We start from the raw sequence: 26,334 nt of genomic DNA, 5'->3' as shown, positions 1-26,334 counted from the left end.
CAGTAAATGGCAGTCTGGACTGACATGAAGCCACCCCAGTGTGTTAGGCCAGTGACTTTTCTACCGTTACTCCTCCTCCTAACCTTGCTTCTCCATCTGCTAAGGGCCAATAGTGGAAAGAATTATGTTGTTCCTCATAACAACCCTTGTGACAGTCATTTTTAAAACTCTCATTTTACATATGTAAAACTATGCACAGGAAGGAGGCAGGAAGTAAAACCGAGTTAGGAAATGAAAGAGGCCACTACATCATATTTCGCAAAGCCGGTAACATGGTTAGATAGAGAACTTTGCTAAAACATTCGGGCTTTTCCTGTCATCTTGAACCTGTTATCTTTCTCAGACATTATTTTCCCACTGATTTGCAAAAGGGTAAAGGATGTCTTAAATTTGAGAGTTGGCATCTAGGATTCTGCAATATTATATTTACAGAAAAAAATTTCGATGAATGTCATGTTAAAAAAAAAAAAAAAGAAGCGTTCCCATTCTAATTATAGTAGCAGAGGCCTTAGCTTGCTGTGAAGACTACACTTCCCATCGTACATTGCGCTCTCATAAGTACTACGCCCTCTATAACTGGGACAGAACGCAAGCGCGCAATGCACCTCGGGAATTGTAGTTTCCTGGTGGCCCAACCGTTTCAACGGCCTGGGAAGCAACTACCGGAAGTGCCGGCCCTGAGAGGTGGAGTCCGGGCGGCGGCGGCCGTTGCCTGGAGCCCGCGCTGCCGCCTGAGACCGATAATATGGCCGGGAGGAGGAGGAGAAGGCGGCGGTGGACCGAGCTGCTCTCTTTCAGTACCAGTTGAACCGTTTGCTTCCTGACAAGGCCCGTGGTGAGGGAACGAAAGGTGACCGGGCCGTGGGAGATCGGGTGTGCACGTGCTGAGGGGGCTTGACTCCGAGGATCCCTGCGGCGGGGCCACCGGCGAGGCGGCATTGGCGCCTGAGGAGCTGAGGGCGGGCTCTGTACGGAACCGAGCGCCAGCGCCGGGCTCCCGGGCCTCGAGCCCCTGGAAAGGCGCGGGTGTGGGGAGGCGGTGCCCGGGCGCCGGCGGCATGGGGCGCGCAGGTGATGCTCGGATGCTGGCGCTGCCTCGCGGGCCCTCGGGATGGAGCCGCATCGCAGGGAGAAGGGCGTGGGGCGCTGGGGTGAGAGCAGAGGGTCCGGGTTCATAAACTCCGGCTCGAGCCGGAGAACCACCTCCTATGGACAGAAATGGGCCTTTTTTCTTCTCCCTGCGGTGCTGGCGAGGGAGGAGTCCCCGGGGTGTGCACTGGCCACGTCTGAACGCGGTTACCACGACCAGGCGCCCTAGGACCCTCTGGGGCAGGAGGATAATAAAGCAAAGTATCCTGATTGCCCCTGGTGCTGCCAGGTGGATCCCGCTCTTTGCTTCTATCTGGTTTTGATCCCAGCTCCCTATCCCGAATTTAGGCAAATGGCAGGTGCTAGAGATCGATTTAATGGGGGAAGGGTCTGGAAACAGCCAAAGGCGGAAGCCGTTGTCCCGCTCTCCAGGTTTTTAAGTTACCTTTGAGTCTTAGTAAGAGCCAGGCACTGTCACTGCCCTCCAGTTCATAGTGTAGGGATAAACATCGTCATCCTCAGATCGTCATCTGCATAATAAAAGCAGCCCCCGTGTATTGATGCTTCCTGCACGTCCCGCAGGAGACTAGTACCACCAGTTACCAGACGTGTGTTAGTTCCTTGAACCCTTGCAGCATCCCTTGGAGACCGATGGGGTTATCCCTGTTTTACAGATGGTTCTGAGTCCTGGTGATGGTGAGTGAATTGCCAAGAGCTCACAGCTAGTATGAGCCTAAGAAACCTTCCCCGTCATTGCTGCCATAAGAAGTGTATGTCGCCCTAACCCAGTGGTTCTCAACCTTCCTAATGCCGCGACCCTTTAAATACAGTTCCTTATGTTGTGGTGACCCCCAACCATAAAATTATTTTCGTTGCTACTTCATAACTGTAATGTTGATACTGTTAAGAGTCGTAATGTAAATATCTGATATGCAGGATGTATTTTCATTGTTCACGACCCACAGGTTGGGTCTAACCGGTTTGGCTCAGTGGATAGAGCGTCGGCCTGCAGACTGAAGGGTCCCAGGTTCGATTCCCGTCAAGGGCATGTACCTTAGTTGCGGGCACATCCCCAGGAGGGGGTGGTGTGCAGGAGGCAGCTGATCAATGCTTCTCTCTCATTGATGTTTCTAACTCTCTATTCCTCTCCCTTCCTCTCTGTAAAAAAATCAATAAAATATATTTTTTTTAAAAAGAAGAAGAAGAAGAAGAAGTGTATGTCTTGGGAGGGTTGGCGGGCAACCAACCAGCTAGATTAGAATCTGAAAGCAAAGCCAGATCTGACGTTTCTGGCAGAGCACTGGTGAGGAGCAGCTAGCCTGGCCATGCGTCTGGGGTTCGCAGAGGCTTACTTGGAGAAGGGTCCTGGTATAAATGCAGAAGAGGAGGCATGTCTGAACTTGAGGCAGCTAGCAGACCACTAGCTCCAGTGGGCCAGTAATGCCTGATGGCCAAGTGTGGGGCCGAAGATGTGTGGCTGGAGTGGCCTTGTAGTCAAGGCTCCCTTAAAATAAAACCCTGCTGACAGATAATTGTGTTGTCAGAGAGGAAGTGCCCTCTTGCTTAATCACATAGGATACGGATGCTCACTTTTTGAATGGGTTGCCTTTGCAACTTAGAGGTTCCAGGTTCTTTGAAAATACAGTCATCCATGAAACTACCGTTCTCCAAAGTCCATTCTGCCTTACTAGCTTTTTTTCTGGTTTACATTATTGTTTGAGCTTATTACCCTAATATTTATTTATTCAATACTTTTTTATCAAGTGCTACTGTGTTGCCTACACTGTTCTGTGTCATGGGGATTCAGCCGTGAGCAAGACTCAGAAAGTATCTGTGCTTATGGAGCTTACGATTTGGTGGAGGAAGACAGACAAAAGCCAAGGAAATAAACAAGATAATTTCAGATAGTGGTAAGTGCTATGAAAATTGGAAAGCAGCAGTGTAATGTGGCAGTGACGGACACAGGGCTAATTTAAAGGGACAGCCTTTCAGAGGTGGAGACCTACAAGCCAAGACTGAAGGATAAGAAGGATCCAGTCAGGCTCTTCTGGGATCATTTGGTGATTTCCATAATTGTATTAGGATATTTTATGCATTAACATATGCCATAAGTTACACTGTTATAATAATAAATTACTGTACATCTGCAATCTGTATGACATGCATGTACTGTTTAAGGGATATGGATTTAATTTTCTGAAACAGTGAGGCATATCTATATGACGTTGTTGAAAGAAAAATAAAACTATTGCCATAAAACCATTTTATTTCCTTAAATTTCCCAGACCTTTAAAATGGAATTTCATGCTTTGCGTGTGTATTCATAGGAAATATGTTACATTGATTATATAAGTAATCTATTTATGTTCCCTGTAATGCTGGATGCATTACATACTTTGAAGTATTTTAGTAGAAATGGGGTTATTTGAATTTCTCTTACATCTTAGCTTCTGCATATTTGGTTGTTAAGATATCATAATATGGGTTGAAATTTAGACTAAAAATTGAGGTATTATTATGGTTATCATGCAGTAAGGTGTTGGTTTTGTTTTTTACTTTTGCTTGTTTTATGAATATAAGTTTGAAAAATAACCTCATTCAACTCAAGAGAACCATTTCTCTGAAATTAAACTCTCACTTTGCATAAGTTGAATATAGAAACAAGTAGAATTGATGGGATCGTAGGAAGAAGTTATTAAGACTACCAGTTGGTCAAAAGTAGCAACATATCTTATTTTTTATCATCTAATCCTAATTTTGAATATGCCTTTTCTTCATTTCTAATTGTGCTATATTTTGTCCCTGACACTTTAGTGTACTGAATTTTTAAGTACCTTGAGACTTAGGACAGTATCATATTTTATCTTATTTCATCTTTGTATATCCTACATCATGAATTGAATTTACTTACCCTCTTTCTTTTTTTGTTAATTAATTAATTGCTTTAAAATGAACACTTAAAGGAACATTATTGTATTAGTTTTTCTGTTTTCATAGTTCATTCCCTTGTTGGTTATGAGCCTCATGATGTCTCTTTTTTCATTTGTCCTTGTTTATTTAAAGGAAACAATGTTGGACATAATGCTATGGAAACAGGCAATCAAATATTTAACGCTTGCTTAATGAATGAATATGGTGGCTAATCCTTCCTGGTTACCTTGTATTTTCATGGCCACCATAACAATTTCCAGAAATTGTGAAGTTACTGGGCTGATTATTTTAAGTAGTTTGGCAATGGTTCCAATTTTCAATAATAAAATAGAATTATTACGAGAGTCAATAGGTTTTCTGTTTTCTACTGCTGACTGACTTGGCTAGTAATGATGGAGTCATAATATATTTTTAAAATATGCAAGTATTAGACTTTGAACTCCATGATAGAAAAAGAGTCTTTAAAAGAGGTAACTTTTTAAATTTAAATAGCCATTCTGTCTTTTTGGGTACCTTTGTATACTTTAGTTTTTCTTGTGCTGTGTAGCTAAATCCTGCTATAATCTAAAGTTAGTAAAGTGGTAGAGAACTTTGTGTCCTTCAAGTAGGTTTCACTGCTAAGTTCTTAATACTTCTATAAACTAATCACATTTAAAGATTGATTTGCATGCAAATGTTCAGAAATATTTACTACGTAATGTAAGCCTTAACTGGGTAGGATCTTGAGCCACTTACCTATACTTAAGAATTCGCTCCTGCCAAAACCGGTTTGGCTCAGTGGATAGAGCGTCGGCCTGCGAACTGAAAGGTCCCAGGTTCGATTCCGGTCAAGGGCATGTACCTGGGTTGCGAGCACATCCCCAGTAGGGGATGTGCAGGAGGCAGCTGATCGGTGTTTCTCTCTCATCGATGTTTCTAACTCTCTATCTCTCTCCCTTCCTCTCTGTAAAAAAAATCAATAAAGTATATTTAAAAAAAAAAAAGAATTCGCTCCTGATCAGTGAAAAATTTTGGGGGAAGGCCAGTTCTAGGAATTGTGAATTCTAGGAATATTTTAGTGCTCCAAAAAATTTGCCAAATAATTAAGATCTATTTTTCTCAGCACATTAAAAATGACATTTTTCTCTTTTTGCAGTGTGGTTGTGGGAAGATGGAGGAATATGAGAAGTTCTGTGAGAAAAGTCTTGCCAGAATCCAAGAGGCATCACTATCCACAGAGAGCTTTCTACCTGTTCAGTCTGAAAGCATTTCACTTATTCGCTTCCATGGAGTGGCTGTGCTTTCTCCACTGGTAAACATTCTTTGATTTTAAATAACCTTTTTTCTATAGTGAACCATTAAGGCACTTCACAGGAAAAACAAAAGAAAGGTTTATAAACATCAAAAAGATGCCTAATTTATTTATAACTAAAGAAATACAAATGAATTAGTTTGTTTTTTTTGCCTATTATATTGGCAAAGATCTGATTAGGACCTAATGTTCCTTAGGTTGTGGTGAAAGAGCACTTTTGCTGAGAGAATCAGTTGATTTTATTTTTTGGTGAGCAATTTGGTAGTGTTTATCAGAATTTAAAAGTGTACATAACCTTTGACTCAGCAATTACATTTTGGGAATATTTTGCAATTATGTTCTCATCTAAGTGTCCAAAGAAATATTCATAAGGTTATGGTAGCATTCTTTAAAATAGCAAAAGACTGATGAACAACCTGTCCATCAGTAGTGGACTAGTTTAACTATGATTCATCTTATAGAATCTCATACATGCCATTAAAATGAGCACAGTAGACCTAAATGTGTGGACATGGAAGGATCTCCATGAGCTACCGTAAATCACTGCACACAGCCTGCTCTTGGAGACAGTGTGGAATAGTGGTTTAAAGTCCACCTGTGGTGCCTTCTGGCCTGGGTTCAAATCATTGCTCTGCCACTTACCTGCTTTGTGAACTTGCAGGTCCATTTTCTTTATTTGTTAAATTAGGATAAAAATAATGCCTACCTTATAGGGCTGTTTTGAGGATTAAATGAACTAATACATTTAAAATGCTCAGAACAGTATTTAGATCATAGAAGGAACCTAATATATGTTAACTGTTTGGATTTTTAAATAAGGCTATTGTATTCTTTCTCTGGAGAGGGGTAAGGAAATATAAGATGAGAGGGAAGACACATTTTTCATCATAAACCCTTTAAATGTATGTGATTTTATGTCAAAATTAATATGATTAAAAGAGTTCAATTTTTTGTGTGTGTATAACAGTAGTTAAAAGATCAGTATTTTCTGCCAACTTTTTGTAATGAAATTTTCAAACATACAGAAAAGTTGAAAGGGTAATATGACTACCCATATATCATTAGTTAGATTCAACAGTTTTTTAACATTTTTGCCATCTTTGCTTTATTGTGTGTATGATCTTATATACGTATGTGTGTGTTTATATTTACCTACTCTTTTTGTCTTATTGCTGAACCATTTGAAAATTGCAAATATATAACACTTCTCCCCTAAATACAGAGTGGGGCAAAAGTAGGTTTACAGTTGTTTGTATGGAAAATAATATAATAATTAATAAATAACAAAAGGAATAAACTCTGTTTCACGTACTCATAATTGTAAACCTACTTTTGTTCCAACTGTTATTTTTGGTATATATATTCTAAGAATAAGGATATTCTCTTATATAAAATCCCAATACCATTATCATACCTTAAGACAATAATAATTTTAAAAGCATCTAATATTCTTTTCGTATTCAGATTTCCCAATTTGCGCTCAAAATGTCTTTTATAACTTTTTAAAATCTGAATCCAGTCAAAATTCACAAATAACATTTGCTTGTTACAATTTTTAATCTCTTTTGATCTGGAACAGTTCCTCTACCTCTTAAAAAAAAATTAACAGTGAATTTTTAAAGAGACCAGAGCAGTTATCTTGTAGAATACCTTACATTTTGGATTTGTCTAGTTGTTTCCTTCATGGTGATGTTTAACTTCCCCTCTAGTCACTACAGTTCCTATAAACTGGAAATTAAGTCTAAAAGTTTGATTAGAGTAGGTTAAACGTTTTGAGTAAGAATTGTTTGGAGATGATGCCATGTATTTCATAGTAAATTAAATCAGAAGTTACAAAATATCTAGTTCCTCTAGTTTGTTGTTCAGCTTGAATACTTGTTTTTATAGTGGTGCCTATCAGATGATTCTTTAAAGGTATCTTCTTTCCCCTTTTTTATTAGCAAGTAAATGGAATGATTTTATTAGCAAGGGTGGAATGATTCTTTGATACCATGCAAATGGGAAAAATTTTATAACATTTTTGTCAGCTACTTGATGACATATTGCTTGATCAGTTTAATATGGACCAAAATGTCTACACCTTAACAGCTTAGGATCTATGACTCCATCAGTTACTTATTTATAAGCAAAATCTGATATTTATGAACATTAATCCATGTTTTTGTTTTTAATCCATGTTTTTATGTTATACTAGAGGCCCTATGCACGATAATTCGTGCAAAAGTAGGCCTTCCTTTCCCCCACTGCCAGCACCAGCTTCCCTCCTTCAGTCTAATTAGCATATTACCCTTTTGTTATTATAGATTTGATGGATGAATATTGCAACTTTGGAAAAATTTTTATAACATGTTTTTCATTTGCATAAGTCTAAAATAAGTCTTAACTCCCTCACACAGTGACTAAATTTCCCAGAACTTAATAATTAAGATTTAAACCCACTGTAAAAAGATATAATGCATAGAAACCTTCAGTTTTTTAGGTACATTATATTTTTAGTGGAGGTTACAATGAAGTAGAACCAAATCTGTGTACTGATTTTGTAGGCAAATAAAATATCATCTATTTCTTTATCATTAACCCTTTGGATATTTTCTTGAGGTAGAAAAGAGTTAAAATGTACTTTTTTTAGAATATTAGAATCTAACTGACCTGTTGAAGTAAGGTATTGCCAAGTGAAAAGATCAGCAGTGGCCAAAAGGGCTGATTTTATAACTCATTTTAGAGTATTTGAGAAGGTGTGTTTTTTCCTTTTAACTTTTTTTTAGTTGAGAATAATTTACATACAGTAAAATGCACAAATCTTAGGTATTAAAGGTCCATGGATTTTAATATGTGGTGTACACTTGTATAATAACTCACACCCACATAGAACATTTTCATCACCACTGATCCCTGTCAATTACCCTGAACCATTTCAGATTTCTTTCTCTATAGTTTTAATCACTCTGATTCAAAACTTACTGGTTTTATGCTATTTGTATATTCATGAGAAATCCTTATTTATTATGTTTTGTAGCTTAATATTGAGAGAAGAAAGGAAATGCAACAAGAAAAGCAAAAAGCACTTGATGTAGAAGCAAGAAAGCAGGTTAATAGGAAGAAAGCTTTACTGACTCGTGTCCAGGAGATTCTTGAAAATGTTCAGGTGTGTAATTTAAACTCTATTCAGTTATAATTAAGAAATCATGAGCTAAGAATTGAAGATAACTTTTCATATATATGTTTGTACTTAATAGTTAATTACCAATATACTTTACTGTTCTGTTTGAGAAGTTTCATAATTTGTGATATTCCATTTCAATTATTCCAAAGAAAATTCACTTGCTTATTAGTGATGACCAGTACTTGAGTCAGAGGGTACAAATACAATGGAGTCATACATTGGATATAATTGCTTCTTGTATGTGTCCTATGACTCTAAAAACATGGAATTCTCAGTGACAAAATGATAGAATTGTCCATTGTACTTTACCTCTGAATTAATCAAACTATTGACTCAATTATCTTATTCTCATTCTTCGTTAAAATATATAACTGCCCCCAATTTTGGGAGTAAAATTCTGCTCTTAGATACACAAATGCAATTTAGATTAGATAAATAGAATTAATTGCCTAGATGCATCTTAGGTCCATATTAAAACCATTCAAACAACTGAGCCATACTTTTTGTAATTATTTTTATTTAGTTTAATATAAATTTGTTTAAACAATTTGTTTTAAGGTCTGGATCATTTTATACTAAAAGAAAATAAATGAATTTGATTAAACAAATAATTTCTGCCATATATAGCACTGTTTTGCTGGTTACATTTTTCCCCCCCATATTCTTAAGGATTTGTGGTTTGTGTAATTTATACTAGATGAATGTACAATGAATTTTAGAATATTTCCCATTAACAGCTAGCTACTTTCATTTCTCTGTGGGTAGTAGATTTTAATTTGCAGATTATAATTACTTCATATATTAAGTTTAAAATATATAATGTGTAGCACAATAAGGTTGGGTTTTTGAATTTGATATTTTTTATTATTGAAATAAAAATGGTCTATCATTCTTGGTCCATTGAGGGAATATATCATATATATTACTAAAGAGATTATTGTTGAGTCTGAAAACTTTCTATGTTTAATAGACATGTACAGTGTTGAACTGTAATGAATTATGCAGGTAGAGACATTTTATATATTAAAAATAGATTTCTACGATCTGTCTCATCTTTAAAACTTATGATTCTATCATAAATTTTTTGTTATTTAAATCATGTAACCAAAGGCTCATGTTAGGTGTATACAAAAAACATTAAACCTATGAATATGTCCATAGACTTCATTAATATGTAGTTCTTTTGTTTTATTTTGGTCCTGAGTACACCTTGTTGTACTGTTTATTGCATAGTACGTACCTGGAAACCATTACAGTAGTATGCCTTGGGATTTGTACAGTCAAACAGGAGTGCCATATGGCCTAGGGAACGACACATGCAAAACAACCTGAAAATCTTTCAGTAATCATGATTCAGACTCTTATTTCTGGTGGTCTCCTCCCAAAAAATGAAGAACAGGATCCATCACTTTTGGAAGAAGTTACTCCGGATCCCTACTTAATGAGTCTCCAGAACCTGATGAAAAAGTCAAAGGAATATATAGAGAGAGAACAATAGTATGATAATGATTTCTGCCAGTTTAATATATGCTTGTATAATCTTTAGAAACCATCCTAGTTCACTTTTAATTTTTTTGCAAAGTTGAATTATTTAAATACAAAATGGAATTTTATTTTTTTCTGTTGGATCTCTTGTGTACATAATTGCTCTCATCTTAATTTATCAATTTTTTTTTTACTTATTTTGTTTCTTCTAAAACTCAATAACAGGTTTCTGTTTTAAATGATCATCAGTTAATCAAATTGAAATTTTCTTTAATAAATTGGGTTTGAAGTTGAATTTTTTCTTATTTTTAAGTAATTTAAGCTACATGGCTGAGCTATCACTTACTACAAATTTATCTCATTACATAGATGGATTTTAGTTAAAATTTGGAGTAAGTATGTGAGAGACAGGTATCTTATTACTGAATTGTTTTTTCTTAGTCACTATCCAGGGTAAGTTAGTCTTTGTTAAGGGGGGAATCATTTGTGTAATAAATTTAACGACTTGCTACTTGTCTTATATATTGCTATCCTTAAATGATAGCTCTTATAGGTGGAATAGTTGGTAACATTAATAACATATAACCAGAAGAAAGTTAAGGAAAATGCTTCTATTCCAAGATTAAATTGCACTTGGATATATGAATATCTGTGTGTGTGTGTTTACACATGCACATATCTTCATAAATTTACCAGAATAGATAATTTTTAAAAAATCTTAATAAATAGGCAGGAATGACCACTAGATGTTATTTATAGTAATTTGAGCTCCATGTGGTATAGGATACCATAGAAAAAGGTAATCTTAGTCTTTATTTGTGTTTTCAAATATTAGAACTCTGAATTTTAAATTTTAGTTTTATTTAGAAAACAAAATCAAAGGTGTTGTTTGCAATGAGGAATTATTACTTTTTAAATTTCATTTTTCAGGTTAGAAAAGCACCTAATGCCAGTGATTTTGATCAGTGGGAGGATGAAACAGTTTACTCTAATTCAGAAGTCAGAAACTTGAATGTTCCTGCTACCTTTCCAAATACCTTGCCAAGCTCTACTGAACACTCTACTTTAGCAAAGTTTGAAAAGATAACTGGAATTTTGCCATTGAATAATGAGGACCAATTTAAATCTAATGGAATAGACTTAGCTAGGGATTCTGAAAAATTGAATTTTCTGAAGCAAGGTGGTAGTTCAAATATTGGTTGTACAGAAAATGAAGCTTCTCTGAAGACCTCAGCAACGCCACAAGAGACTCTTATTTCTGGTGGTCTCCTCCCAAAAAATGAAGAACAGGATCCATCACTTTTGGAAGAAGTTACTCCGGATCCCTACTTAATGAGTCTCCAGAACCTGATGAAAAAGTCAAAGGAATATATAGAGAGAGAACAATCTAGACGCAGTCTAAGAAATAGTGCAAAGGGAAGTGTTAATGAGAGTCATTCAGACAAAGAAAATGATGCCATTAAAGTGACTGACTGTGTAAAGGAGAAGACCCAGTTTATGGGCAAACACTGTAGTTCAGTGATTCCTGATAAACCAAGCCTTAATAAATCGAATGTTCTTCTCCAAGGTGCTTCCGCTCAAGCAAACAGCATGAACACAGCAGTTTCAGGTAGTTTTTCTAAAGCAGACATAGCTGTGGGAACTGGCCACCCCACTGTTTCAGATCCTGATTCTGATTTTAAAGTCATTCCCACTTTTGTTACTGAAAATAATGTTATCAAAAGTCTTACTAGTTCATATGCCAAATTACCTAGCCCAGAGCCAAGCCTGAGTCCTAAAATGCATCGAAGGCGTTCTAGGCCATCATCAGCATATAATATACTTATAAATAATCCAGTAAATGCCTGTGAATTAAGTCCTAAAGGAAAAGAACAGACAGTAGACTTAGTTGTTCAAGATACTGATGAAAAAACAAGCGTACCTGAAACGGTGCCAAAGTTACCAACTGATTTAACTGGAGTTTGTTCAAGTAAGGTTTATGTCAGCAAAAATACATCTGAAGCTATACAAGAAATGGTTCTAAGTAATTCAAATCAGGTATGTCAATCTTCAGGAAATCAATTAGAAAATAAAGTTATTCATGGACTTGCTATTGTGGAAGGTCAATTAACATCTGATGGAAGAGTTCCACACAAAATGGACAGTACAAGTACTGCAATGCCAAGTTTGCATGAACCATATACCACTGGTCCATGTATAGCAAGTCAAAACTTTGGAACCATGAGTGGACTCAAGTCAGCCAGTGTGTTAGAGAAAAGCTGCAGTTTACAAGTGGAACTGAATAAATCTTATGATGTAAAAAACCCATCTCCTTTACTGATGCAAAACCAGAATGCCAGACAGCAGATGGACACCCCTACAGTGTCCTGTGGAAATGGACAATTTTTGGATAACAGTTTTGAGAAAGTTAAACGGAGACTTGATTTAGATATGGATAGTTTGCAAAAAGAAAACTACCCATATGTCATAACAGCTGAACAGGAAAGGCAACATTTGCCAGAAAAAATATGCCCTACAGGATCTGTCTACATCAACAAGAATAAAATGTTAGAAAGTATTTCTAGAGGTAAGAAAGTTGGAAATGTTTGATACCTGCCAAGCAGATGACACCTTTATTGAATACTTTTAATTGACATTTTGCAAAATAATCATCTTTATCTGTTCATTAGGGTACTTAATTTCATTTATCTTACCAGAGTGCATATTAGCTACAGTTTCTTGCCATTTGGCTTTTCTTATAGGATTTTAAATTTTAATTTATGAATCTTTCACAATCCACTTGGTATTATAGAGAATATTGTTAGTGACTGGAGGAAAAAGTTCTTGTATGAAATCAGTTTTAATCCAGTGTACTGTTGTGATGTCTTCCTTTTGGGCTGTGGTTTCTAATGTTTTCACCTGTTTGTCCTTTCATTTGTGATGAGATCTCCTGTAGTTGGCCCTTTAGTAAATACTTTAACATCAAATTATTAGAGAAAAATATCACACATAAGGCTCTGTGAGTAGTATTTCAAGAATAGTATCTTTAGTCCTAGCTGGTTTGGCTCAGTGGATAGAGCGTTGCCTGTGGACTGAAGGGTTCAATTCCGGTCAAGGGCATATGCCTGGGTTGCAGGCTTGATCCCCAGTAGGGGGTGTGCAGGAGGCAGCCAATCAGTGATTCTCATCATTAATGTTTCTATCTCTCTCCCTCTCCTTTCCTCTCTGAAATCAGTAAAAATACTTTAAAAGTTTTTTTTAATTATTAAAAAAAAATTAGTATCTTTAGCCCTAGCCAGTTTGGCTCAGTGGATAGGGTGTTGGCCCGAGGACAGAAGCATACCGGGTTCGAATTCCAGTAAAGGATTGTACCTCAGTTGCAGGCTCAATCCCAGGCCCTGGTCACACATGTGTGGGAGGCAACCAATCAATGTATCTCTCTCACACTGATATTTCTCTCTCTCTGTCTCTCGCCCTCCCTCCCACTCTCTAAAAAAAAAAAACCAATGGAAAAATATCCTCAAGTGAGGATTAACTCCCCCCGCCCCAAAAAAAGAATAGTATCTTTATTGATAGAAATTATTTCAAATTTCTGTTGCATCTGATGTTATATTAACAACTTGCTAAAACATGTCTTCTCTATTACTTCTTACTTTGTTGTCATGGTTCATAATTCTTCATTGCTGAGAATGGGAGACATAAGTGAAGTAAATTAAGTTCTTAGACATAAACATTTCAGCTTTAATGTGATATATGTCTTCCTAAAAAAAGCCTCACATTCTGTAAAATAGTATGCTAAAAATTATAGGGTTTTTAGGAAAAATGGGGTTAGGGCTGACCATTTAAAACCTGTGCAACTTTATAAGAATGCTAATAAAAACAACAGTTGATAACCTGGGAAGCTAACCTGATTCTCCATGTAAACGACATACCATGGCTAGAAAGTATCTCAGGGAATCCCAAAACCAACAAGTGGCAATTCTGACAGTGGAGGCAGCCAGGTTGCTATCAAAGTGGGCAAGGGAGGCAGTGCCCCTCTCTAGTGAGGGAGCTCCTTGTCTTGAAGCACTGGGCGGAACCCCCCACATTATTATTTTATTGTCATCAATACTTTTTTTTAAAAGGCTTTACCAAAATACAACCTTTCATGGAGTACTTTGAGAAGGGAGAGGCAGAAAGGAGAAGGGGCATGGAAAAAAGCTCACTTGTCTGCTGCACTAGCACATGTTCAGCAGCACCTTTTTTCACGTTCAGTTAAATGATATATTTGAAGCTGAAAGTGCTGACACAGGATAGGCATTTGCCTTTGCATCTCCAGAACAAATCTTGATAGCAGTGGGCACAAAGCAATCCTTAATAAAGTTGACAATCAGCTTAACTCGGGACATTTTTAATAATGCACAGTTAAAAAAAAATATTCTTACAAATTGTTCTGCAATCCAAATATACAATAGCTTGGAAAACAAAAGCCAATGTAAAAAGACAGATTAAAGCCACTAGAACAGTACAGGTTTTATATGGCTCTGATTTTACAGTTTCCTACTGCATCATCAAGGTTAGAAATCTGTTCCTCCAGCTGGCTTCATTGCTCGGGATTTCAAGAAATGCCTTTTCTTCCTGGTTTCATTTCACCTTCCAGATCCATCCAATATTCTCTAGTATCAGTTAGGAGCCTGTTGAATGAGCTGGTGAAGGTGGTGAGATGGGGACCTTTATTTTATTTTATTTTATTTTTTTTGTCTTTGGGGGGGGGGGCCTTTATTTGATAGCATGAAATAAGAGTCCCAAAAGAGAATGTGGTTCAAAGGAGGGGCCTGGCTATATCTTGATTATATTATGTCAGATCCAGGAATCATCTCTTGTCAGAAACATACTTTAAATTGATATAAAACATCAGATGTTAGATTTGTAAATTTTCTAAATCTGAGGGGACATGTTTTTTTTCAGAAGATGAGGAAATATTAAGAAGCAAGATGTTAGCATTTGAAGAAATGCGGAAGAGACTAGAAGAACAGCATGCCCAGCAGTTATCACTACTCATAGCTGAGCAGGAGAGGGAACAGGAAAGATTGCAAAAGGTGAGGTATTAAAATGTACGGATATAGGGCTGGTAAGTGGAATTTAGCCAGCAATATCTAAGAATTTTAGTCATGGATAGGATACTTGCAATTTTCCTCCAGAATATGTTAACCTAAAGGGGTCATTGGTTTTGACACATGGATAATATTTTTATTACCAGAATGTGAGGTTTACTGTTTAGATTCTTATCTATATATATAAAAGCCTAAGCGACTGAACGACCAGTCGCTATGATGCACACTGACCACCAGGGGGCAGATGCTCAACGCAGGAGCTGTCCCCTGGTGGTCAGTGCGCTCCCACAGCCAACCTCCCACGGTCCCTCCCCCCAGCCAGCCAGTCCCGATCGGCCCAGATGGCACCGATTGACCGTGCATGAATTCGTGCCTCTAGTCTAAAAATAATGTAGAATTTATCAATAGGATGCTTTATTGAATCCTTGATTCAAAACTTAATATTTGTAAAGTTATTTTATAAGTAGATGCTAAAATAAGCATTCTGCAAGAGTATATTTTAAGAGGAGGACACTTGTTTTAAGATTATTATTGTTAATATATCATATTTTAAAATCAGTATGTCAATTTTATTAGAGGGAGGAACACTTGAAATAGATAACAATTTGCTGATAATTATACATACTTTTAGCTAATCCTAAAATGATACTGTTTTGGGATACAATTTAACAAAAATATCTAGCATGTTTTAATGAACTCTTATTCTATAGGAAATAGAAGAACAGGAAAAAATGTTCAAAGAGAAGAAAGTGATTACAGCGGAAGCCTCTGAATTGGACATTAACAATACAGTGGACTTAGAATGGAGAAAAATAAGTGAATCCAGTTTGCTAGAAACAATGCTTTCTCAAATGGACTCACTCCATACTTCAAATTCCAATAGTTCTGGTAAATATTTTAAAATCCTTTCCATTTGAAAAAATTATCCTGTAGTAAGATATTTTATTTGTCACACTTTAAATTGTAGCTTTTTTTTCCCAAGTAATTCCATGCCCAACCCATTGCTGTTTGCCAGCTGCTTATTAACTAGTGAAAAATAAAACAATAGCAGCAGATCGAAGATGGTGAGCAGGTGTTCATGAGAAAAGCCACTTTAGCAAAGAAAATATCCGGAAATTTGATGCAGAGTCCAATCTTTGTTCATTCATGCAGCAGGTGGTATACAAGTAAAAACACCGTTTGCTGTCTCCAGAGTAATCTTGAATTACATCTAATTCCTATCCCAGTAAGAGTTTATCTTCACATCTTCAATTATCTTGAGATGCTGTTTGTGTTGAAAAGATCCATCTGGTACATAAGCCTAACGTCCATAAATACTTTAAGTAGATCAGTTTCAGAGCCAGTTGTCATTGTTTTTTTGTTGGTGGTGTTCGTAATGAGTGTTGTGTTTATTTAGGTGTTTTGCATATTCTGATTATCTCACATCAAGTATAATACTAAATGTATATTTCTCTAGGTTTCACAAATTCTGCCCTACAACATAGCTTTGGTTCTGTAAATGAAGCACCATTCTACCTCTGGGGATCATCAACTAGTGGCTTGACCAAACCCTCCGTAACAAGGCCTTCTGTAAGAGCCACAACTAAATGGTCTCAGGTGGGCAAACTTAATGATACATGTATATCCATCTACCTACTATCTATTTATCTTTCTATAACTTTTTTTAGATATATTTTTATTGATTTCAGAGAGGAAGGGAGAGAAAGATAGAGATAGAAACATCAATGATGAGAAAGAATCATTGATCGGCTGCCTCCTGCATGCTCCCTGCTGGGGATTGAGCCCACAACCCGGGCATGTGACCTTGACTGGAATCAAACCCGGGACCCTTCAATCCGCAGGCCAACACTCTATCCAATGAGCCAAACCATCTAGGGCTCTTTCTATATTTTTTTTAATATTTTCTATATTATCTTAGGTTATACAAATGAGCATGGGTATTTTTGTCACACATCCAATAGTTTAGCTTTTACTAGAGTTGAAACTACATAGAGCATATATTTATAGAAAAATTTAGTTCATTGTAATAGATAAACAATCTTGAGTATAATGCTCAAGTTATTAAAACATGTGTCTCTCTTATTTTTTCTAGGCCTTCAGTCCAGAAGTACAAGCAAAATTTAATAAAATAACTGCTGTGGCAAAAGGATTTCTTACTCGTAGGCTTATGGAGACAGATAAATTGAAGCAACTTCGACAAACTGTAAAAGTAAGAAGATCTTTATAAATTATTTGTATTTCACTTCTGTATCAGTTTCTATCAGTCTTGTTACAGCTGAATTGTCAAATTAGTTCAGAACTTAGGCAGATCAAACTATTTTTAGTTATTGTAATATAGGCAATTTTAGAAATCTGATTATTAATTTCATTCTGATAATTTTTTAAAATATGTAAAGAAAGTAGTTTATGTATTTTCAACTCACTTTAAAGTGAGTGCTGTTTTGATTCTGATAAGTAATAGATTTGTGTTCTTAGTAATTTTGGATCGACTGAGAAAAAGAACAAAAGGAAACTCTAGTGATTGTGAACCTCCCAAGAAAAATGGTTTTTGAAGGAGCATTTTTTTCTTTCAGGACACTATGGAATTCATAAGAAGTTTTCAGTCAGAAGCACCATTAAAGAGAGGAGTTGTTTCAGCACAGGATGCTTCTCTTCAGGAAAGAGTGCTGGCTCAGGTAAGTGTACAGGTCCTAAAGGCTTTGGGAAATGGAAATGCTTTATTTCTCTCCCTTCACTTAACCACAGAAAATATGTTTTAATTAAAACTTTAATCTTTTTCTTTAAATAAAGTGTATATAATATTATTGAACCCTGACCTCATTTTTAAAAATGGGTACAATATTTTCTTCTTTTAAAACTAGTTGCGGGCTGCCCTGTATGGTATTCATGATATATTCTTTGTAATGGATGCAGCTGAAAGAATGTCTATTCTACATCATGACCGAGAAGCTCGCAAAGAGAAAATGCTCAGGCAAATGGTACGTTATCTGATTTTGTAATGAATAAGTGAAAAAGAAAAACTGTTGCTTCTACAGTCACAAAATACTTATGACACCAGCTGTGTGGGTTTTCCCCCCACACCAACCAGTTCTTTGATACCCTGGGTGTCATTCAATTAAGTTCTGATAGTATCTACCTGGAGTTAACAGATACTACAAGTTAAGGAGGCAGTTAAGACTGTCCCCACATCTGACACCAATCACAATTCCCAGGTTGTCACTTAAATTTCTGTCTGATGCTTATAAATTGGGGTTCCCATTAACCCCCTCCTTCAGGTCAGTAATTTTATAGAATGCTCACAGAACTCAGGTAAACACTTAACATACACTTATTGGTGGTGTGCGTCATAGCGACTGGTCGTTCTGCCATTCGGGCAATTTGCATAATAGGGTTTTATTATATAGGATAAAGGATATAATAAGTTATATAGATGACTAGCCAGATGAAGAGATGCATAGGGTGAGGTCCAGAAGGATCCTGAGAGCAGGAGCTTCTGTTCCCATAGAATTGGGACCATCTTTCTAGCACATGTATGTGTTTACTAGCCTGGAAGCTCTCCGAACTTTAGGATTTTTGTGGAGGCTTCATCATGATCAATTATTAACTCAATCTCTAGTTCCTCTCCTGTTTCCAGAGAATAGGAGATAAGGCTAAAAAAGTTCCAAACTTCTAATCATGCTTGGTTTTTCTGATGACTAGGAGTCCACCCAGAGTTGCCTCATTAGAACACAAGATGCTCCTATCACTAGAAAATTCCAATGGGTTTAGGAGATCTGTGTCAGGATCCAAAGTCAAAGACCAAATATATTAGCAGGAACCAGGGGCAGAATCATATATATACACATATATATATATATATTCTCTTTTGGGTTTGGAATACTTGATACTAAATGTCATTCTCTATTGACTTCAACACCCTGCCTATAATTCTTAAGCACAGGTAATTCCCGGGATTACCAGCAACACTTAAGTCTATAGACTGCTTAAAAGAAATCGGTGAAAGAATTGCTTATTGTTTTGTGATTAGATTTTGGAGTTTGAAGCTTTGAATGTTGTTTGGACGCCTAATAAACTATCATGTACTTCTGATGAAATTTTCTTGAAACTATCATGTGGCTTTTTCCTTTTTTGGAAATCAGAGTTAGAAAACAGGCTCCAAGTTCATTTGAAATATATCAGAGTGTTGGAGTTCTGTGGTTTGAAACAATGATCTTAGTGGAGTTGGCAAAAGAAAAGCAAATTTTATATTATTTCATGGGTAAAAAATTAATTTAAATGTTTTTAATTGGACTGTTTCAATCATAAAGACTAAGTTAAAGTTCAAAATACTGGTAAGATATGCCTGTCCATGCAATTAAGATCATCCTATACTGTAATTTAGTGGTATTACTGGGTACTGTTAGAGCTTTGTTACTTTTGTATTTTAAAGGATAAAATGAAAAGTTCACGAGTGTCTCTTTCCGCTGCAACACAGAAGTCTCTTGATAGGAAGAAGTATATGAAGTAAGTTTTTTCATGTCATGTCACACTAATTTAATTATTATCATACCCATTCACTTTAGTCATCTGTTCATTTGTATATTCATATTAGAAATAAAGAACAAAAAATAAAAAATTTTTAAAAAGAAATAAAGGCCGAAACCGGTTTGGCTCAGTGGACAGAGCGTCGGCCTGCAGACTGGGAGGTCCCGGGTTCGATTCCGGTCAAGGGCATGTACCTTGGTTGCGGGCACATCCCCGGTGGGAGATGTGCAGGAGGCAGCTGATCGATGTTTCTCTCCCATTGATGTTTCTAACTATCTATCTCTCTCCTTTCCTCTCTGTAAAAAATCAATAAAATATATTAAAAAAGAAATAAAGAACAGTTCACTTTTCTGCAGCTGAACCGATAGAAATCCCTTTTTTATATAAGAGTTTTATAAAATCCAGTGGTAAAATCTGATTTCATCTTTAGATAAATATATTTATTAACTACTAAATTTATCAGAGTTCAACTTGTGTAATTGATAGTCAATCAGATCTTAAACATAGTTTATCCTTATATGCAGTGTCACTTTTATATCTTTTAAATATGTTCATTTTCTAATATCCTAAAGACTTAATGGGAAGAAAAACTTAATGCAAGGAATATCCTAATGATTATCTTATTAAAACTCTTTTTTCTTGAAAGTAGTCTTTAATATGCTTAATTAGAGGTCTTTTGTGGTACACTCTTTTAAGATGATTTGTTTCTGCCACCATGTATCACATTTGTAAACATGTCTTTTCCCCCTTTCTGAACTCATTGTTTGTGTGTCCTTATTTGTATATTGTGTTAGAGCTGCTGAAATGGGAATGCCAAATAAGAAATTCCTGGTTAAACAAAACCCTTCTGAAGCAAGGTGAGAAAAATCACTTAGCCTCAATGAGAGGCTATTTTTTTTATTTTTTTAAAAAAGAAAATGTTATAAATCCTGAGCTTGCTTTTTATTCGCTTTGTTCCATTTTTTCTCAGTAGAACACTCTCTGCTGAGTTGGAGGATCTCAGGGTCAGAATTTGTTTTAACACCTGGTCATGTACCTGGTCACATGTCAGACCAGATATTCCTGGATCTTTCTATGAGACATGTTGTCTCTGGTGAAAATTTGAGTCCTTATGTCCTGAGTTCAGTCCATGGGGGGAGGTGGGGGGGTCTTTGATATTTATTTAAAAACCTTCAAGCCCTAACCGGTTTGGCTCAATGGATAGAGCGTCGGCCTGCGGACTGAAAGGTCCCAGGTTCGATTCTGGTCAAGGGCATGTACCTTGGTTGCGGGCACTTTCCCAGTGGGGAGTGTGCAGGAGGCAGCTGGTTGATGTTTCTCTCTCATCGATGTTTCTAGCTCTCTATCCCTCTCCCTTCCTCTCTGTAAAAAATCAATAAAATATATAAAAACCTTCGAAAGCTAACTTAATATTTCTGATCTGTTTTCTACTCTTATAAGAGTGAAGTTTCTTCTCTCAGATATTTGAAAGGAAAAATTGGCTTTTGTAAAGTATATAAATAAATTACCTAACAGCAGCAGGATTAATACTTAAGTTGGACATCTCTTTCCTGACAAAAACCTAATGTTTGAGTTCTTGGTGAGCAAAATATAAGTACCATACTAATTTGCTTTAATCAGTTTGCTTTGCTTTGTAGTATTATAGTAGCTATATCATTGCATAGATGACTTCTACCACCCTGTTATCATTTTATCTAAAGAAAATGGGGAAAAACGGAATTTATCCTGTTGAATTAATTTTTTTTATTTATTTTGTTAACAGAGTTCTTCAGCCAAACCAAGGACAGAATGCTCCTGTTCATAGGCTACTTAGTAGACAAGGGTAAGAATGCAACACATAAGGGTATTAAAAATATTCAAATCAAGATTAGCTTTGAGAGGGAAAATAATTTAGTGCTCTTTGTATAAAGGATAGCTGTTTTTCAAATGTGATATTTTTTATAGAATTAGAAAGAACTTTTAAAGTTTTGTGTTCAAAGATAACCCTTTGGTGTACTATTGTATATCATATTTTAATTATCATCTTATGTTGGCATGCTTTTACTTTTCATTTCATACCATTTTGCTCATTAAATATCGTAAACATCCGTATAGTAATTTCAGCATCACCAAAGTGTTCTTCAACAAAGTATGTTACAGTCTCCTGCTGAAGCAAAGTATAGCTTCCCTAATGAGCATGCATGAGACTTAATTTTCAAGCTTATTGGTGTTAAGAACAGTTGATGCAGTATGATTGCTTTCTTTGAATGTTGAACATCTAGACCTTAATGCAAGTGACTTATTAATTCTTTTATATTCAATTAGAACCCCTAAGACATCAGTGAAGGGGGTTGTGCAAAATAGACAGAAGTCTTCACAGAGCAGAGTGCCTAACAGAGCGCCTGTTTCAGGTGTGTAGCAATGAGTTTGCGAAGCCCATTCGAAAGAAACAAGTGCACAAGCTGCCCTGTAATGCAGGCCTCACGCATGGGATGGGTTGTCCTTGCCACCATAATTCTGGCATATTCACAGTCATTCCTATAAAGTGATCATTTGTGTTAGTAGTTGGTGGCAGTCAGGAGGAGATCTTAGTAAAACTGTTTCCAACGTTGATTTCTATAATAATTCCATAGAAACACTGTTGTTTTTAATCTGAAAATTTTGTAGAATTATACATGCTTAATTCAGAAACCTTTTTATAAATGAGTGAAATATAACAGTGATCTCATGCCTAAGTCTATGCATGTTCAGTTTGGGGAAGTGTAGCTATTACCCAGGAATACTTTATCTGTACAGAAGGGAAAGAAATTCTCCCTCTGACCACAAGATCACATGTGAATATGCCAGTTGGGAGGGGGTAAGTTCTTGTTTTCTTGTGCTCAATAAGAAGCTTGCGTTAAATCTATGTTCATTATTAGAGGATTCTTTAAGGGCTAAACTAAATAATGTATTTTAAAATTCTGTGTATGGTGGCAAGAGACAAATTCAGTGTTGAGCTAATGCAAAACGCTTAAGCTAATGTTTTAATATTTTTTGTTTATCTTTGTTAACACACTTTGATAAGCTCACAAAAAATTACATGATCCATTAAAAATACTTTCTAAAATGCTTTTTTTAATTATACTACTTTTTAAGCGTCTAAAAGAAACCAAAATTAATCAGGCAATGACAATTAAATTTATAATAAATTATAATCTCATTAATATACATTTAGCATATTTTAGAGCTTTTATTACTAAGTGATTTTCTCCAAACTAGGAGAAAACAGGCAACATAAGAATTTTTTTTTCATATTATCACCACTTGCTCATAGAAGTTCAAAGAAGGAATCAGATATTGATCATAACTTGGAAATGATTGCTGCCCTTTGCATGTAGAAAGTGAATTTCATTCATAATGTTGAATGTATAGACGATAATTTAAATGTCATCTTTTGGAAGTCACTGTGAGTGACAGTTGGTCAGTTCTTTTATGCAGTTGAAGATCCTGCTCATTCCAGAGGGAGTCAGAATGAGCTGTTTGAAAAATAACCTTTTGAAAGAACTCAGACCAAACACCAGATCTCTTGCTTGTGAAGTTAATAGAATTTTCAACTTTTGAAAATTCAACTTTTTAAAAGGACATTTTCGATTTTTTCCCATGATATATATATGTATATGTGTGTGTGTGTGTGTGTGTGTGTGTGTGTGTGTGGTGATAAAGCCTAGCTAGTTGGCAAATCATTGAGGAATTAATACTATTTTGCCTCAAATTATCTATTTGCCACAGTGACTACTCTCCATGTTCTTTCTCATGCATTTCATCTCCACTTTTTGTCACTTGTGAACTTGTAAGCAAAATAGCAACTACTGTTTTTATTCAGGAATGTTCAACAATGTCACTGCAGTTAATAATATACAATGAATTTCAGTATTAAGAATTATTGTGATTTAATTGCATCGCAACATAATATAAATGAACTCAACCCTTGAATTAGCATGTCTAATTAATATATACCTAAACAGGTACAGAAATCCTTTCCTAAGATTTACTTAGACATGAGTGCATCTATAATAATAAAAACGTAATATGCTAATTAGACCGGACAACCTTCTGGACGAAGCCAGGCCTATGAGGGCCCAGGCAAACCACCGTGGCTGCAAGGGCCAAGCCCCTTGCACAAATTTCATGCTTCGGGCCTCTAGTATTTAAATGATTTAAAAAGACTAGAGAATCTTACCCTTTTACATAAAATGAAAATTTGGGATATGTAAAATTCTCAACACAGGGATTCATAGTTGTTCTTGAAAAGATTACTCTTTCCTGTTTAGATTTTTAATGGTCTGGATTATGTTTCAAACAAATTTGAAATTATGCTCTGATTTAAGCTACATGGAGAACAAACCATTTAGTAAGCAATTTTAGGAAATTAATTTTTATGATGACAGAATATCATAATCTTAGAGTGAAGTAGAATTCTAAGGTGTTAAAATTTACTACAAAGCACTTAAAGTTGTTTATAGGTTTTACAAACTAAATTGCAATGTCTGATCTTGTATGCTTTAAAGGATATTTGTTCACTTTATGTTTTGTGTTTAACTCAAGGGTTGATAGTGAAATTCAGAAACCACTAATTAAGGCAGAGTAGGAGGCAGCAATGAAAAATGGGTAAGGAATGCAACAAAGCAGGTTGAATTGGGGTCTCGGAATCTCTGCTTCTAGCTCTGTTACTTAGGCAGGTGACTTACTCTCCTGTGTCTCAGTTTTATTGCAGAGGTAGCAGTTTCTACCTCAGGATTTTATGTAAGGATTAAATATGATCATGTATATTGCTTAACTTAGTGCTTGGCAAGAGCATTAAATAGTATCATTACAGAAAAACTAACATTGAGAAATAATATTAGTTTTGCTCTATTTTTAGGAGTATATGCAGGAAAAATCCAAAGAAAGCGGCCAAATGTTGCGACAATTTAAGAAGACAACATTCATTAGGATAAAAAGGGGGGAGGGTTCCATCCATATTATTGTCCATGCCCAAGACTTTCATTTCACCCTGGACTGTTTACACAGACAAAGTGACGTCAAAGGGCTGAATAATTATGTGGGTAATATGGTCAGTCTGGCTAATTCCTTCCCACACCCCCATTTTCCTTTTAACATTAGGTTTGGGTGAAGACAAATTAGTACTTAGTAATTGACTCATCTCTGTGCTTAACCTGTACAAACATAAGTTTGTTTTATGTATCCATAGGTCTGTTGAGAACTTTTTGTAAACTTAAAAGGATATTTGGGTTTATATTTATAAAATACTGAAAAGGTGTGATAAAATATAGGTTCTGAAATATAAATTTCATTCATCTCTGCATACTAATTGCTGAATTTGATATATTAGATGCTGTTCAATTCAAGGGGAAGTTATTGCAGAAAAATGTTTTCTCCCAGTTTTGTAAAAACTGATTAATCTCTCAGCCTTCATATTCTTGGTCTTACAGGATAACCACATAGAATAAAACATTTGCCTGCTGATTGTAGGTCCACCTAACATTTACCACAGAAGTATCTGGGGATCACCCTTTTGGTCATAAGCACACATTTCTCTCAACAGCTAGTTGTCTTACAGAAATGTTAGGTTTGATGTTTGTTGTCCCAGTACTCTTAGAAACATTTCTGCTGAATTATAAAATCTTTCTGTAGAGGGTGACAACTTTGGTGAAGACAGTAGTCTTCCTGAATGTAGTGGCATGCATTAATGTTACATTCATCTCTGTAACATAGAATGTTGCATGCAGTTTTGTGTTCCATTTAGTCTGTATAATTTGTTTCTTCAGAGTCTGCTTTTTCTAGCATGCTTGATTTAGGAGAGAACAAAGGGCTATATAACAATAAGAAGGTCAGATTTTCAAATGGGATAGTAATATTATCTAGTTGAAATTCTGCATTATTTAAGAAGCACTGCCTTGTAAAGTTTTTCATCACTAACATATTCATTTAAAATATAAACCAAAAAATGTTACTAAGGGACTATGATTTTATGAAAGAGAATGCCACTGTTGATTTATGATAGCATTTCCAACAAGGGCTTTGTGCTTCTCACATAAAATTGGGACTGTGTACATTTAACCTATCTGAATTTTTAAAAGATACTGGTGTTTGAAAATGTAGCCTATATATATTTCTAATGTTCTTTAAAGAATGGAGATAAAGATTGTTTTCTTTGCTTTTCTGTTCTATTTAAAATTTAACGTTTACAGCCAACCATGGACAGAAAGTGATAACCTACTCTGTCCGGGCGTAAACTTGATTGAGATGTATCATTTGTTGAATGAGTAAACCAGGAAGTTAAAAGACAGGTAAAATGTCTGAGTTACCAATTTTTTCATTTGTAGGCAAGAGTATCAAATTACCTTAATATGATAAATTATGCTTTATCGTTCTGAAACCTCAGGAGACAGATTGCTCATATCATTGTGGGTCTTTCCAGTAAGAAAGATACTAAAAGTTTTGTGTACACTAATACAAATTAACTAAAACAAATAGTATGTTTTGGAGAAAGTTAAAACTAGTTTTAGATTAAGGATGAGAAACTTGAGTGTGTTTTTTTTTAAGATAGAGCATGTGTGTTTTATACCTTGTTTAAATGTTCACAGCTTTTCTCATAAAAGTGCCAGACATGGTTTTTGTGCTTTTAATGGATTTTTATTTATACGCATTATTTTTTTAATATTTACTTTGAAGTGGAATGTTCATTAATGTGAATTGTATTTATTTTTATACTTTAATTTTCATTAGTTTTGCTTCTAGGAAAAAGACAAAATAAACTT

At 35.7% G+C, this 26,334-nt stretch overlaps 1 protein-coding gene across 7 annotated transcripts; it reads left to right on the top strand.

Moving 5' to 3' along the window:
* The first annotated feature begins 668 nt into the window (after positions 1–668).
* CCP110 (centriolar coiled-coil protein 110) lies at positions 669–26,334 on the top strand. 7 transcript variants are annotated; one of them, XM_070412887.1, is made up of 16 exons: positions 669–835; positions 2,854–2,999; positions 5,156–5,311; positions 8,328–8,456; positions 10,890–12,525; positions 14,889–15,016; positions 15,742–15,919; positions 16,488–16,627; positions 17,124–17,240; positions 17,605–17,706; positions 17,893–18,009; positions 19,461–19,534; positions 20,350–20,412; positions 21,318–21,377; positions 21,860–21,945; positions 24,435–26,334. In XM_070412887.1, the coding sequence occupies exons 3-16, from the start codon at positions 5,171–5,173 to the stop codon at positions 24,485–24,487; spliced, it is 3,024 nt and encodes a 1,007-aa protein (XP_070268988.1). In that variant the 5' UTR covers positions 669–835; positions 2,854–2,999; positions 5,156–5,170; the 3' UTR covers positions 24,488–26,334. The 7 variants fall into 7 exon arrangements, 6 of the variants coding, with proteins under 6 accessions (XP_070268988.1, XP_070268984.1, XP_070268985.1 ...); XM_070412883.1 differs by having other exon boundaries at positions 14,886–15,016; XM_070412884.1 differs by having other exon boundaries at positions 669–850; positions 14,886–15,016.

This window comes from Myotis yumanensis, unplaced genomic scaffold (genome assembly GCF_028538775.1).
Source record: "Myotis yumanensis isolate MYYU_CA2020_CCGP unplaced genomic scaffold, mMyoYum1.0.hap1 SCAF_4, whole genome shotgun sequence".
NCBI classification, from domain to species: Eukaryota; Metazoa; Chordata; class Mammalia; order Chiroptera; family Vespertilionidae; genus Myotis; species Myotis yumanensis.
The sequence above is the reverse complement of the archived record's forward strand: the minus strand, read 5'-3'. Positions and strand labels throughout refer to the sequence as shown.